The sequence below is a fragment of the Camelina sativa genome, chromosome 4 (genome assembly GCF_030686135.1).
Source record: "Camelina sativa cultivar CO46 ecotype springtype chromosome 4, ASM3068613v1".
NCBI classification, from domain to species: Eukaryota; Viridiplantae; Streptophyta; class Magnoliopsida; order Brassicales; family Brassicaceae; genus Camelina; species Camelina sativa.
The window spans coordinates 28340745-28354641 of record NC_141883.1 but is presented as its reverse complement, the minus strand read 5'-3'; the positions used below and the strand labels follow the sequence as shown (position 1 = coordinate 28354641).

General features: G+C 37.6%; 4 protein-coding genes across 20 annotated transcripts; 2 read left to right on the top strand and 2 right to left on the bottom strand.

Annotated features, from left to right (window-relative positions):
- The first annotated feature begins 147 nt into the window (after positions 1-147).
- On the top strand, positions 148-2533 carry LOC104792673 (uncharacterized). 2 transcript variants are annotated; one of them, XM_087511719.1, is made up of 10 exons: positions 148-513; positions 629-754; positions 858-918; positions 1012-1144; positions 1239-1362; positions 1457-1513; positions 1598-1694; positions 1861-2071; positions 2148-2208; positions 2300-2533. In XM_087511719.1, the coding sequence occupies exons 1-10, from the start codon at positions 400-402 to the stop codon at positions 2363-2365; spliced, it is 1050 nt and encodes a 349-aa protein (XP_087367845.1). In that variant the 5' UTR covers positions 148-399; the 3' UTR covers positions 2366-2533. The 2 variants fall into 2 exon arrangements, with proteins under 2 accessions (XP_087367845.1, XP_087367846.1); XM_087511720.1 differs by having other exon boundaries at positions 367-513; positions 1016-1144.
- A 93-nt stretch (positions 2534-2626) lies between these two features.
- Positions 2627-5916, bottom strand: LOC104782311 (ethanolamine-phosphate cytidylyltransferase-like). The gene is made up of 9 exons (XM_087511710.1): positions 5306-5916; positions 4982-5217; positions 4695-4876; positions 4032-4103; positions 3718-3785; positions 3340-3460; positions 3191-3256; positions 2974-3096; positions 2627-2880 (listed from the first exon to the last, which is right to left on the bottom strand). Exons 1-9 carry the CDS (start codon positions 5626-5628, stop codon positions 2809-2811), a joined length of 1263 nt encoding a protein of 420 aa, XP_087367836.1. The 5' UTR covers positions 5629-5916; the 3' UTR covers positions 2627-2808.
- Positions 5917-5965: 49 nt separating this feature from the next.
- LOC104782308 (bifunctional protein FolD 1, mitochondrial) lies at positions 5966-8930 on the bottom strand. Of its 11 annotated transcripts, none has more exons than XM_010507207.3 (7): positions 8790-8930; positions 8276-8455; positions 7843-8159; positions 7165-7401; positions 6893-7060; positions 6532-6701; positions 5966-6411 (listed from the first exon to the last, which is right to left on the bottom strand). In XM_010507207.3, the coding sequence occupies exons 2-6, from the start codon at positions 8445-8447 to the stop codon at positions 6537-6539; spliced, it is 1059 nt and encodes a 352-aa protein (XP_010505509.1). In that variant the 5' UTR covers positions 8448-8455; positions 8790-8930; the 3' UTR covers positions 5966-6411; positions 6532-6536. The 11 variants fall into 11 exon arrangements, with proteins under 11 accessions (XP_010505509.1, XP_010505510.1, XP_087367844.1 ...); XM_010507208.3 differs by having other exon boundaries at positions 5966-6266; XM_087511718.1 differs by having other exon boundaries at positions 5966-6231.
- A 120-nt stretch (positions 8931-9050) lies between these two features.
- Positions 9051-13375, top strand: LOC104782307 (putative galacturonosyltransferase 7). 6 transcript variants are annotated; one of them, XM_087511707.1, is made up of 11 exons: positions 9142-9480; positions 9593-9621; positions 9711-9752; positions 9852-9911; positions 10650-10716; positions 10816-10862; positions 10950-11251; positions 11654-12005; positions 12102-12605; positions 12703-12984; positions 13097-13375. In XM_087511707.1, the coding sequence occupies exons 1-10, from the start codon at positions 9330-9332 to the stop codon at positions 12979-12981; spliced, it is 1833 nt and encodes a 610-aa protein (XP_087367833.1). In that variant the 5' UTR covers positions 9142-9329; the 3' UTR covers positions 12982-12984; positions 13097-13375. The 6 variants fall into 6 exon arrangements, with proteins under 6 accessions (XP_087367832.1, XP_087367833.1, XP_087367834.1 ...); XM_087511708.1 differs by having other exon boundaries at positions 13088-13375; XM_087511704.1 differs by having other exon boundaries at positions 12700-12984.
- Positions 13376-13897: the final 522 nt, after the last annotated feature.

Sequence of the window (13897 nt, the reverse complement as noted above, 5' to 3'; positions counted from 1 at the left end):
AGATATAGAGCTAATTTTGTTTGTCATAAATTGCCTTTTACCATTTAACAACAGAACAGAGAACTCATCTAAAAATGAAGTGAAAGTCAACGAAAACATTGACCTTTCAATATCATTCATACATGGAGAGAACTCTCTATTTCAAACAAAGGTGGGAGCTTTGACATCATCAACACTATCTCATCACTTGCAAACAAACTCAAGTAACAGACCCTAAAAGCTTTTGGCAAGAGAATTTTGATAACCCTTTTTAATATTTGATTTGATTTGATTTAAATCTCTCTTACCAAGCAAAAAAATGGTGCTCGGTACTTTGTAGTTTGTATAAGCTTAAGAATTAAAGAATGGGATAAAAGTGTAAATGCATTTTATAAAAGTGCTCACTGACACTATTGCTTGATGCTCATTATCAACTGCTGCACGCGCTTTCACGCGCCGTCGTCAATTCGTATCTCTGTCGTCCGTCGCCGTACTCACTCGCAAACACATTCATTTTGTTGCTTCGGCCACGAGGTGAGTCTCTCTCTCTCTCTCTCTCTCTCTCTCTCTCTCTCTCTCTCTCTCTCTCTTTCACTCTAAAATTTGAGACGTTGTCCGTATAAAGTTTTCTCCTTTTCTCTCTTCTCAGAATAACTCTTTGGCCAAGAGTCCAATGGAGCAGTCTAATCTATCTGCCAACACTGTGATGGATCATCCTCGAGCCCTCACCGATAAAATCAACCTGATTCGTGACGCCGGTCCTTCCAAATTTCAGGTCTTTCCCAATTCCCACTGTATCTCGGAATCTATGTCCAAGTTTTTTTTTGCTCTCAAAAGATTATAACTTTGTGTCGTTTGGTCTCTGCCAATTTTGTAAGGTCATTGCAGACTTCGATGCGACATTAACGAGATACCGAGTCAATGGACTTCGAGGCCAGAGTATGTTCATCATACACACTTTGATCAATTGTAATCTTCTCTCTTCTCACTAAGTAAATTCCAAGTAAAGCTGAAACCTTTATATATACATAGCCAGTCATGGCCTCTTGCAGCAAGGAAACGCGTATTACGATGCTAAGAGGCAAGCATTATATGATCACTATCATCCTCTAGAGATTTCTCCTCTGATTCCTGTTGATGAGAAAACCAAACTCATGGAAGAATGGTATGTATACTCTTCTTCTTATCAATCACAATTGCGTTTGATACTCTTGTTGGTGGGGGAAAAAACTGAGAAACTTGTTGTTGTTTGTGATGAGGTGGAGTAAAACTCATGAGCTTCTCATTGAGGGAGGTTTAACATATGAGGCAATCAAGAAATCTGTTGCGGATTCCTCCATAGCTTTTAGACAAGGTGTGACTGAGCTTTTTGAATTTTTGGAGGTAACAAGGATGAATTCATGTTTGCAAGTATACTTCAATACTGAAAGAAACAAGTATCATTGTCTAAGTCGACCTTATTTGCAATCTGATTCAGAAAAAGGAGATCCCAGTTCTGATTTTTTCAGCTGGACTTGCTGATGTCATTGAAGAGGTGACACTAAAGGAGTATTATTCTGTCACTTCTGGGTGCCTCTATAATGAATGTGGTTTTGTTACATTCTCACTTTCTTACCAGGTTTTGAGGCAGAACCTTCATAGAACTTTCAAGAATGTGAAGATTGTATCGAACAGGATGGTGTTCAATGATGATGGACAGCTAGTTTCCTTCAAAGGTATATTTGGTTGGTGTTTTGTCATTCATTTAAGCGCATTCATCAACTCATATTTGTGGTATTCCTTCTGGAAAGCTGAAATCTCTCTGGGAAATTAGTTAGTACTAAGCAGTTGATTTTATATCTTGCTTTTATAAACTAGTCTCTTCACCTCTTACAAATACAGGAAAGCTAATTCACGTGCTAAACAAAAACGAACACGCTTTAGACATGGCTGCTCCACTTCATGATCGACTTGGTGTTGACACTGCCGAGGAAGATGAAGAAAATGCAAACATGAAAAAACGAACCAATGTTTTGCTTATGGGAGATCATTTGGGGGATTTGAGGATGTCTGATGGATTGAATTATGAGACTCGAATATCTATTGGATTTCTGTGAGCTTTTTTTTGTTTTCTTCTGTTTTGCTTCTTCTCTGTTTTGGTCTTCTCTAACTATTGCTTATCTCTCCAGGAACGATAACATTGAGAAGAGTCTTGAGAGCTACCGTGAGGCCTTTGATCTTGTTTATCTTGTAAGTAAACACATAAGCAAGTTTTATAGATTATCTTAATCATCTGAAAATTCGCTAATCAATGTTTTATGTCCTGTGGGGTCTAATAAAGAATGATGCACCTATGTGGGGAGTTCTGGAGCTTGTTTCTCAGTTATTCTCAACAGAAGCGAGTTAGCTACAGTGTACCTTTGAGGAGTTAGTTTAAGTGCAAGATTCTTTCTTTCTGTTGATGAAAACATTATTGAAGGTTAAATTCATGTGTCTGGCTTTAAGATTATATTGAGTGACCAGTATTGAGAGAGAGTTAATCTAATGATTAAAATATATGCATAATGTATGTAAACATATACAATCTAAAATTATTTGCTGCAACAAGCGAAACAAAGAATAAAGATAAAATGAAAGATCAAAAGAGTGAAGAGAATAAAAGAAGCAATTGGTACTAAAACCATCAGTGCCTTCTTTATGTAAAGTGTAAACTAGAGAACAAAACGTAATATGTAGCGTTGGAGTCTCATCCAAAAAAAACATCCTACTATGTAGTCATTACACAGATATAAGATGTGCAAGAAACCGAACATGGACTTGAAAAGCCAAACATATAGCTTTTTCATTCTATCAGTCCCCGACCACAAATGACTTCTGCTCGTAGTACTTTTTCTCACTAGCTTCCTTCTTCGCGTTACGTTTCTATAGAAATACAAAACGAATTTGAGTGAGACATTGTTCAAGTGAATCAATTACTATAAGAACAAGAAGAGTAAGCAAAGAAAAGAAACTTGCCTGATATGCTTCATGGTTTGCTACAATCCTCCTGATTATAGTGGAAGTTGTGATATCAAGAGGGCTTTCTAGAATTTCGAATATGCCCATGCTTATTGGTACAGCATACGGATTATCTTCCTCCTGTCAAAATCATCAACCACATTCTCAGAAAACAAACGTCTTTGTATTTAACCTATTGTATATACATTAACTCGCATCCACATCTTGTTTTTACCTTTTGAAAATCATCGCTCTCGGCTACTGTCCCATGAACAACCAACGAAATGTCAAATGTCGTTATCTGCAATATCCAAATCATTGTCAACAACAGCGTTTCTTGAAAGCCATTTGGGTATTATTTGGAAAAGTGCATAGACAGCTTACCGTATCTCTAGACACTTCCCATGGAGCACCAATGATCACCTCATCTACATAGCGACATGCCAGAACACTTAAGCTCCTTTCATGGAGATTCATGATTGGGCGGTGCGTTCCTCTTTTAGCACTGCACAGCAACGTATACCAAGCACAATTTGGTCAGACGATGTTAAGCAGAGAAGCAATTATGCATATCAAAACTTCTCAAGTATTAAGGTAGATACCAGAAGGAGGGCAAGAACTATTCTTTTTCCCTAAAACTAACATCGTCAATTAAATTGATCAATCCCCATAACACTTGCCAGGACATGAAAACAGAACAAGATAACTTAATAACAACTGAGACAATCAATTAAGCAGACTGCCAAAATTGAGCTTATAAACCTGACAGTCTGGTCATTATGTATTCCAACAAGAAGGAAGTCTCCAAGCTCTCGAGCACGCCTGAGAATCTGAACAAATAGAGTAAATTAAGAACAGGAAATTAATATTGGCAGAATACAATTGGACGTATTAAAACTATAATCTAACTTAGGCTAGTGCATTGTTTCTTCATGAAGAAGATTTGGAGCTGTGACGACTATTGTGAAAATGGCTGTCCGTGATCAAAGCTTATAGTTCATAACCAGAAATAAAACTTCCAATCCTCATATATAAGCTTAACAGGATGTTGTATGCACCAAATTAACTTAATATACCTCAACATGGCCAGCATGGAATAGATCAAAAGCACCATCTATGTAAATTATGCGTGCATCAGGTCCTGGCCCCTGTCATCATAAGCACGAATATTTGAGATACAATATGAGAAGGAAAATGGAAAAAGAACTAAATGACAGAACTAAGGGAAGGGTGAATCTATCAAGGAAAACAAGCTTAAGATACATATAGCGGGTATGACTTGAAACAGGCCATAAAACGAGATGTAAAGCAATCTCTGTTGTCACTTAGCAAGAAAAATATAGATAAGCACATAAAAGTATCCAATGATTGGGTAAATACTCATAGAAAGTGTGAACCAGTTAACTTGATAATTAGTTCCTGGAGGTAAGAACCAAAAGTGAACTAGACAGTGTTCTCATGATGATGAGGAAAACTACTAAAGCAGCTGTTAGAGCCCGTTCTCTTTGATAGTCAAAACACCTAAAATAACAGTAAGCTCTGAGCCACTTGCATAGCTATTAAAAACCAAGGGTCACGTACTTGTTCAACCTACTAGATCATACACCAAACAGACGCTACAGCGTTATGTATACAAACCTTCAAAGGTCAACGTTATTTGCCTGAGTAAGATAACTGGTAGAAACACAAGTACTCAATACATAAAGCTTGAGGACAGGACACTCTTAAAACTTGCATACCTTGCCATTGGAGAACTGAACAATTCTTCGGGAAGTAGGAAGAAAGTGTGAGACACGAGTACCAGAAGAACCTCCATCCTCAAACTTGGGGCTATTATGGCCATGACTAAATTGCCTTTGCAGAGAAGAACGACTATGAGTGTCACTAACGGTTCTTTCTCTTACACAGAGAAGCATACGACCTGCACACACGGATTGCAAAATCTAAAATGTTAGAAACAAACATGATGTGATTTCAAGGATGAGCTAAAATTGACATCGGAAGGGATGATGAAGTAAGAGATTACCAACGATATCAGTGCTAGAAACTCCTTCAGTACGCTTAATCTGCTTGTAACGACCAGCCTTCTTAGCAAGTGCATAAGCATCAGATCCATCAGGAAGAACACAAGGATCATCACCATGGATGATGTAATCGATCTGATACTCATCGAACAATTTCTTCATAAATTCTTCCGTAATAGCGTAAGGAGCATCAGATATGACTTCATCCACCCACTTCACAGCCTTCACCATCGTCATTCTAAAACACATACGCGAAATCAAAATTAAACAAAAAAAAAAAAACGCAAATCCGAATTACAAGAAACAATTTGTGATTCACTCGAGACCTCTCGTGAAGAGGCGTGACAGGAGGTCCTTTGTTAGCAATGATTTCTTCGTCGGAAACAACTCCGACGACCAATTGGTCACCGAGAGCACGAGCTTGTCGAAGCGCGTTGCAGTGGCCGTAGTGCATCATGTCGAAGCAACCGTCCATGTAGACGCGAACAGGCTTTCGTTTTCTCAAAATGCGCCATGGAGAAGACAAACCTAAACCTAATCCTAACGGAAGCTCGCCTTTAAGGAAAAGATGGAGGAAAGAAGCTCCGACGGCGAACGCAGCTCCTCCGACTATACAACTTCCGACGATCTTCTCTTTCTCCCAAACCATTTTTTGCTTACAAACAGAGAATTTTTCAAACTCTCTCTCTCTCTCTCTCAGATCTTTTTTTTTTTTTTTTTTTTGTTTCCTTCACATTTCCCAGACGTCTCAGATCTCTCTCTCTCTCAGACGTTCTCTCCTCTTTAGAACTAGAGACTCGGAATCAGCATCCTATTTTTCCCCTTTTTTTTTTTTCACTATTTTCCAAAAACATCTTAAACCGAATCGAAATTGCGTGATTGCGTTCGGTTTGTTTTGGTTTAGATAATTTAGTTTCATAGAAACTATACATACATTATGTTTTGGCTTTGGTTTTGGTTTAGTTTTGATGTAATTCATCACAAAAGGAATCAGAAACCGAACTTAACTAAAGTGAATTACAAATAATTTTGATTATGGTTTTCAAGTTTTACAAAAAAAAAAAAAAAAAACTGATAAAACCGGAAAAACAGAATCTTAACCGAACTAATAAAGCAAACAATGTGATGTGAAGGTGAAAGACGTGTAGATAGATATTGAAGGAAGCACATCTTTCGTGATCCTTCATGTGACACCTCTTGCTTGAGTCATCTCATCTCCTTCATACGCAACTTTTCTCTCCTACCACAGCTGCTTTTAGTAGGACCAACATTATTCCAATGATTCAACTACCATTAACATTCATAACTAAATTGGTTTCCTTATCTTGTAAAAAGCCAGTGAAAACAATAACAAGCATCAACAAAAACACATGAACTGTTGTTGTGTTGAACTTGATGCTAAAGACGTTGATAAGTTAGGATCAACCGCGGTCTATATAAGAAAGAAACATCATAGTTCAAATTAAAAGAGATTGTGATCAACTCCAACAAACATGGAATCTTCTTATCTAATATTCTCAAAAAAATAAATTTAGTAATAGACAGGAGATACCATAATCAGAGGAATATCCGCTTAGCAGCATCCAAAGTATTGCATAGTAGCATGGCGATCGTCATGGGTCCGACTCCTCCAGGTACGGGAGTGATAGCCGAGGCTACACCTAACGCTTCCTCGTAACATACATCCCCAACAAGACGGTAACCAAACTCACAGCTACTATCCTGCAATATTATAACACATCATGCTCCAATGTCTAACCAGCAACAATATCAGAATCCAAAGGCAAAACATTTTATCTCTTCATTTTAAGCTCTAAAATCATTCAGTTTCATGTTTTCTCTACCAGAATGGATTCATGCTAATATAAGACTTTTGATCAATTTAGGAATACTTTAAAGAAAATTATATATACCTCAACCGGACATGTTCCAACATCAATGACAACTGCTCCAGGTTTAAGCCAACTTCCACGAACTAAATTAGGTATACCTGCAGCTGCTATCACAATATCCGCCTTCCTAGTAATGTGCTCTGGATCCTTTGTAAACGCATGCACCGTGCTTACTGTTGCGTCATGCCTCTACTCAAGAATTTCAGGAAAGACATCAAATGCATAGTTAACCAAAAACCCAAAATGCTAAAACATAAGAACCCACTTGCACTGTAATGAAAAACTAATAATACCTGCAATAGTAAAGACATTGGTAGTCCAACGATGTTGCTTCTTCCAATCACAACAGCATTTTTGCCTGCTATTTCAACGCCTGCTCTTATCAACAACTCCACACAGCCTTTAGGAGTGCAAGATACAAACAGCGGTTCCCTCCCTCTCATTGCAAGATTCCCCATGTTTAATGGATGAAACCCATCAACATCTTTCTCCAATCTCACCATATTCAAGATTTTTGATTCATCAAGGTGCTGTACAAGATATCTTCCATTACTTGATGGTACTCACGAGAAAGAATAAAAAAGAAAGAAAAACACCAAAATGCAAGAACACTCTCCTGAAAAAGATCTATACAAGTAAGATGATGCACATGCTCTGTCGCATTATCTAATTAGATGCTTTACCTACCAATAATAAAGGAAACCGTAAAGGGAAAAATGTTATGCAGCGAGTCCATGATCTATGAGACAGGTTATAACAAGCGAGCGTGCACACAATTAATGGATTTGATGAATAGTATATAAATTGAGAAAGTCTACAGAAAAGAATATGAAGACAAAGTACACATAACTACTTGACCTCCTAACATAGAACTAACCTTTGACATCAACAACACTTAACATCCCCATCACTATGTCATGATTCATATTACACACACAAAAAAAAAAAAAAGAAAGAAATGAGAAACATACTTGGGGCAAAGGAAGCTGCACAAGAACACCATGAATAGACGTGTCTTCATTAAATTCTTTCAAGACACTAATAATATGTCCTTCACTACAATCCTCAGGCAATTCAGCCAGAACAGATTTAATACCAGCTTCTTCACAAGCTTTAATTTTGTTGCGAACATAAGTTTGTGAGTCTCTTTGTTGGCCAACCAAAACAACAGCAAGACCAGGGACTTTTCCAACAGCCTTTTTCATCTTCCCCACTTCACTTATAATCTTTGTTCTGATTTCCTCGGCTATAACTTTACCATCTATTACCACAGTCTTCTGTTCAGTCTCTGTATACACAAAAGAAACAAAAAACACACACACAACTTCAGAAGTCAACTCAGACAAATTAGATAACTTTCTTGTAATATAAATAAAACCATGAAAATGGAACGAGCAATCTTACCAAAAGCAGCAAGAGGTGGAGGATCAGAGTAAGGAATCCAATTTTCAGGCAAATCAAGGGAGACAAGTGGAGGAGACACTAAGATGGAGCTTAGGTAATGAACTTCCCTTGTTGTCAAACGAATTGCCTTACTATGCACCGCGGCCAAAGCTTTCCTCGCGACCAATAACATGCTCGAAACTAAAAGAACACAGTCACTACTGATTCACCTAAAAAAAAAAAAAAAAAAAAAAAAAAAAAAAAAAAAATCATTGAAAGATTCCAAACTCCGTCAAGAGAACCTTAAACAGATCAGCCTAAGCTAAGATATAAAAAACCACGATTTGATCCTTTTAAGCTAATTCTCTTCATTATACATTCACATTTAACAAACTTGCACAGATTAAAGATTTCACGAGACTAATCAAAAAGAGCTTTACCACAATCATCTTATTCACTTAAAAGCTAAATTCATCTTCTTCACTAACAAAAACGAAATCGGAAAACAGGAAATTACGGCGGAGGAGAGATTCACCAGTGTAAAATAAGCGTCGTCAATGGCGTTGAAAAGTATCGCTAGGCATTCCGGAGTTTAGGATTCAACGAGAGTGATGATCAATATAAAAACGATGATTAAAATTAAAAAATTAACCACCGTGTGAGAAAGACACGTGTTATGATCTGGAGATTAGATCTTGCAAGTGGGTTAAATAATCAAACGGCAGAGACAATGTCACACGTGTGAAAAAGAGTTTTGTGTGTGTAGGTGTGTGTGTGTGTGTCTCTCTCTCTCTCTATTGCTCCTCCAAGTAGCAAAAAAAAAAAAAAAAAAAAAAAGGCAGAGGGGAAAAAGAGAGAGACGATGCGATCGGGCAAAGTGCAGAAACACTTATTATAGTTCTTCTGCATTCTGCAAAACACACAAAAGAGAGAGGAATTTATTACTCGTCGTGAGTGTGATTTTGAGTGTATCGATAACAGAGAGACATAGATACAGAGAGATCTTTTTTTACCCAACGTTTTTTTTGGGGATCCAATGCGTTCGTAATTTCATTGAATTCTAAATCTCGGGGATATGAAAGGCGGAGGCGGTGGAGGAGGAGGTGTTGGTGGAGGAAAACGCCGGTGGAAAGTTCTGGTTATTGGAGTTTTGGTACTTGTTATTCTCTCTATGCTTGTTCCTCTTGCTTTCTTGCTCGGTCTTCACAATGGCTTTCACTCTCCTGGTATGTGTATCCTTCTCTCTCTCTCTCACAACTCGCTTTGCTTCCTTGCTTGTTTTTTATTTTGCCCGATCTCTGTTTCCAGATCTAATCTCTTTCACTTTATTTTTTTCAGGATTTGTCACTGTTCAACCAGCTTCTTCTGTAAGCATTATTTTCCCGTTTCTTTTATTCGTGTGTGTGAGTGTATTTGATTTTTATTGTTCTGATACTTCCCTTTCTTTTGGTATCAGTTTGAGAGCTTTACCAGAATCAATGCTACCAAACATACTCAGGTATTCTACTTTGATTGATTGATTCGATTCCCATTTGTTATACCAAATCTTCTCTTTTTTTTTTGCTGCTTCTCACATTTTTCTAACTTGCTTTTGCAGAGAGATGTATCCGAACGGGTCGATGAGGTTCTTCAAAAAATCAATCCAGTGCTTCCCAAGGTTGGTCCTCCTATTTGAGTTTTTCTCACACTTGTTTTCAGTGATGGATGTAGATTAGTTGTTTTTTGACACCAAAGTTTAGATCTTTTCCTGCACCCGTTAGATTTAATAAGCCTTTATGATGGTTGGAAGCCATTCATTATCTTAAACACACTGCTCTCAAATTGACACAGACATTTCAGATCTGGTCTATTTGTATTTAATTTTCCAACTATTGAAGGATGTTTCTGTCTTAAATATGTGGCATAAGTTAGTGTTTCTCATCTTCTCTTTCCACTGATGTTAAAAATGTATAGGCTTTGCAGATAATAGAGCTATCTGATCAACCTGATTTAGCAAAAAAATATATGTGTATCAGGTTTTTCACAGTACTACTGCTAGATGTCAATGCTAACAAATAGAAGAAGAAAAAACTTAGATGCCTGTTTGTTTTACGGATAGCTATGCAAGATGCCTCATAATTAACCAACTTTTTTGGCGCCCAACAAACAAACTAGAGGTCAAGAGGTTGTAGTTACTCAGTTGTTTTTTTTTGTGTCATGTTGCTTAAGGGGTAGAAAATTTAGATGGAAGAATGATGTATTTTTATTTGACTATGTCTTGAGCTTTAGAAAGTTGAAATGCTTTCATGAAATATTGTCAAGTATCTCAACTAGTCTTGGGCGAGGTGAAGAATCGGTTCCTTGTTTTTGAATGGTTAAACTGCTTGTAACAGTGTTTACTTGTTTCACATGTTAGAAAAGCGACATAAACGTGGGTTCCAGGGATATGAATGGGACAAGCGGCAGTCTATCTGAAAAAAGAGGTTTGTTTTACAAGTGTCACTTCCTTGAAAGTCCTCTCTTATTATTTTATTTTGATTGTGATCTGCAATTTTACGTCTGGTTCCTCGATAAATATGCAGGATTACCAGTGTCCCCAACTGTTGTTGCCAACCCAAGCCCTGCAAATGTACAAATGGATTAAGTGGTTTCTGTAGTAGTATATCTCTCACGAATCGTCTGAAGCTAACCTTATTCTGCTTTATTCTGTGAACAGAAAACAAAAACTGAAGCCACATATAAAGGTGTTCAGAGGACAATAGCGAGTGCTGATGAAAGTTGGAGAACTTGTGAAATGAAATATGGGAGCTACTGCCTCTGGAGGGAGGAAAATAAGGAACCAATGAAAGATGCTAAGGTGAAGCAAATGAAGGACCAGCTATTTGTTGCTAGGGCATACTATCCAAGTATTGCTAAAATGCCTTCTCAAGACAAGTTGACCCGGGATATGAAACAGAATATTCAAGAGTTTGAGCGTATTCTTATTGTAAGTTCACAAGATGCTGACCTTCCACCACAGTAAGTTCTCTACCATTTTGTGCTTAATCATGTTTGTACTGAAAGTTAGTTCCTTACTGGAAAAGATTTTGGTTGGAGTCTGGTAACTTGAATTTCTTCTAGTTTTCCGTTAGCTTGTCTAGACATCCTGTTTTCTATATTTACTTGCTTTCAGTCTTTCAGATGGTTTGTTTGTTACAGAAAATATTTATCATTCACACCCAGAAATACTTCTATTTTGAAGCATTATCTGTCCCAGTATCTTAAACCAACATAAAGTTCAATGAACTAATGTACTAGATGATAGGACGGATGCCATATGTATGTTGTTTGTTCTCTATCAGGAGAAGCATTTATGTGTAGAATCCTCTGCTATTTTCCTTTGACTGTTCTTATTGGGTATTTCTTTCCGCCGTTGTGCAGGGTTGAGAAAAAGGTGCAGAAGATGGAAGCTGTAATTGCAAAGGCAAAGTCATTTCCAGTCGACTGTAACAATGTTGACAAGAAATTGAGACAGATCCTTGATTTGACAGAGGATGAAACTAGTTTCCACATGAAACAGAGCGTGTTCCTCTACCAGCTTGCAGTACATACAATGCCTAAGAGTCTTCATTGCTTGTCAATGAGACTAACTGTGGAACATTTCAAGTCAGCTTCGCTTGAGGATCCAATTAGTGAGAAGTTTTCAGATCCCTCATTGCTTCACTTTGTTATCATCTCCGATAATATACTTGCGTCGTCTGTTGTGATCAACTCAACGGTTTTATACGCAAGGGTATGTACTAAATCAGTTTTCGTTACTTAGTAATTGTATTTTCTTGCAGTCATAAATCTCTGAATTCTAATTCTTGGTTGGTTATTGATGTTTCAGGACAGTAAAAACTTTGTTTTCCATGTACTGACAGACGAGCAAAATTACTTTGCAATGACACAATGGTTTGTTAGGAATCCCTGCAAACAATCAACTATTCAAGTATTGAACATTGAAAAACTCGAGCTGGATGATTCTGATATGAAATTGTCTTTGCCTGCGGAGTTCCGTGTTTCCCAACAGAATCGAACGCACTACTTATCCCTTTTCTCTCAATCTCACTATCTGCTTCCCAAATTATTTGACAAATTGGAGAAGGTTGTGATTCTGGATGATGACGTTGTAGTCCAGCGAGATTTGTCTCCCCTTTGGGACCTTGATATGGAAGGGAAAGTGAATGGCGCTGTGAAGTCGTGCACTGTGAGATTAGGTCAGCTAAAGAGTCTCAAGAGAGGAATTTTTGATACCAATGCTTGCCTCTGGATGTCTGGTTTGAATGTTGTTGATCTTACTAGATGGAGGGAACTGGGTGTTTCAGAAACCTACCAGAAATTTTACAAAGAGGTCAGTTTTCTGGAGAGAAAAAAAAAAAAAAAAAAAACCTTTTTAAGAGAAAATTGAGTGATTCTGTGCGATGACTTACTTTTTTCATTTGCAGCAGATGAGTGGTGGAGATGAGTCGAGTGAAGCAATTGCATTGCAAGCAAGCTTGCTTACATTTCAAGACCAAGTTTATGCTCTAGACGACAAATGGGCTCTATCAGGTCTTGGTTATGACCACTACGTCAATGCCCAAGCGATAAAAAACGCGGCCGTATTGCACTATAACGGGAACATGAAGCCTTGGCTTGAGGTTGGAATCCCAAAGTACAAAAACTATTGGAGAAAGCATCTGAATCGGGAAGATCGGTTCTTGAGTGACTGTAACGTGAATCCTTGATGAGTAAGTAGTTTTACACACGGCCAATGCTTTAGAAGCAAGGTCACACGCAAAGAAAAGATTTTAGAGTGCAACATCTCATATTTTTGGGTCAATAAACCCGAAGGCATTGCAGGAGAAATGCTGAAGGGGGAAGAAGAGCAAGCAGAAGCAAATACCAAATTGATTTTAAGAGACGTGATGACGGTGATTTGAAAAGCTTTGATATGATTAAAAAAAGAAAAAAAGAGAGAGAGAGCATGTGAAGAACTTTGATATGTTGTATATGATTTTTGGCTAAGAGATGTGCCATTCTTTTACTCTGCGTTATTTTCCAATTTGTCATTGTAGTTTCTGTTTTATTCTTTACTTTTTGTGACGTACCAGAATAGAAGGCGATAAGAGTTTTTATCTACTTCTCTCACTGAACCAGTTTACAGAGTACGTTCTCACAGGGTTTTGTTATTTACTGGGTGGGATATTGTGCAGCTTAGTCTTAGGACAATACTTAGCTCAACCTTTGCTTCATTCACATCTGATGGAAAACCATTGTCTCAACTACAGAAGACCCAGGAATACATGTTTGGAACTATTCTAACCCAACAAGAAAGCTATCTGCAGTTTCATTGCTGATTTGGACAAAATTTAGCTATGTTTCCAATTGACTGTTTCTCTCAACAAATGTGACAACGAAATAATAACATTTTGTTGCTTGAAATGCCGGAATCGAAACCTTGCATGATTCATTTGCAGGAATCATGCATGCAATTATATTCGTCGAAATGGAATCAAATGTCTCTCAAAGTCATAGTTAAAGAATCAACTTAAAAACCTTCATTCACATACTGTACCACACCCATTTGATGATGACGGGCGAGGTTAGTAAGATGCAAAAATGAGCATATGAAACACTAAAAGCTAAGTTGAGGAATAAGAT

What these genes read in the sequence shown, in the direction of transcription:
- LOC104782308 (XM_010507207.3), bottom strand. Translation starts at nt 8,447, where the DNA reads ATGTTATTGGTCGCGAGGAAAGCTTTGGCCGCGGTGCATAGTAAGGCA. An exon ending in CAATGTCTTTACTATTGCAG is followed by an intron (nt 7,061 to 7,164) that starts GTATTATTAGTT and finishes ATTCTTGAGTAG; the next exon opens with AGGCATGACGCAACAGTAAG. An exon ending in TTGGAACATGTCCGGTTGAG is followed by an intron (nt 6,702 to 6,892) that starts GTATATATAATT and finishes ATAATATTGCAG; the next exon opens with GATAGTAGCTGTGAGTTTGG.
- LOC104782307 (XM_087511704.1), top strand. Translation starts at nt 9,330, where the DNA reads ATGAAAGGCGGAGGCGGTGGAGGAGGAGGTGTTGGTGGAGGAAAACGC. An exon ending in CCAACCCAAGCCCTGCAAAT is followed by an intron (nt 10,863 to 10,949) that starts GTACAAATGGAT and finishes TTCTGTGAACAG; the next exon opens with AAAACAAAAACTGAAGCCAC. An exon ending in ACCAGAAATTTTACAAAGAG is followed by an intron (nt 12,606 to 12,699) that starts GTCAGTTTTCTG and finishes TTTCATTTGCAG; the next exon opens with CAGATGAGTGGTGGAGATGA.
- LOC104782311 (XM_087511710.1), bottom strand. Translation starts at nt 5,628, where the DNA reads ATGGTTTGGGAGAAAGAGAAGATCGTCGGAAGTTGTATAGTCGGAGGA. An exon ending in TCCATGCTGGCCATGTTGAG is followed by an intron (nt 3,786 to 4,031) that starts GTATATTAAGTT and finishes CTATTTGTTCAG; the next exon opens with ATTCTCAGGCGTGCTCGAGA. An exon ending in CAAACCATGAAGCATATCAG is followed by an intron (nt 2,881 to 2,973) that starts GCAAGTTTCTTT and finishes GTATTTCTATAG; the next exon opens with AAACGTAACGCGAAGAAGGA.
- LOC104792673 (XM_087511719.1), top strand. Translation starts at nt 400, where the DNA reads ATGCTCATTATCAACTGCTGCACGCGCTTTCACGCGCCGTCGTCAATT. An exon ending in CAATGGACTTCGAGGCCAGA is followed by an intron (nt 919 to 1,011) that starts GTATGTTCATCA and finishes ATATATACATAG; the next exon opens with CCAGTCATGGCCTCTTGCAG. An exon ending in CCTTTGATCTTGTTTATCTT is followed by an intron (nt 2,209 to 2,299) that starts GTAAGTAAACAC and finishes GGTCTAATAAAG; the next exon opens with AATGATGCACCTATGTGGGG.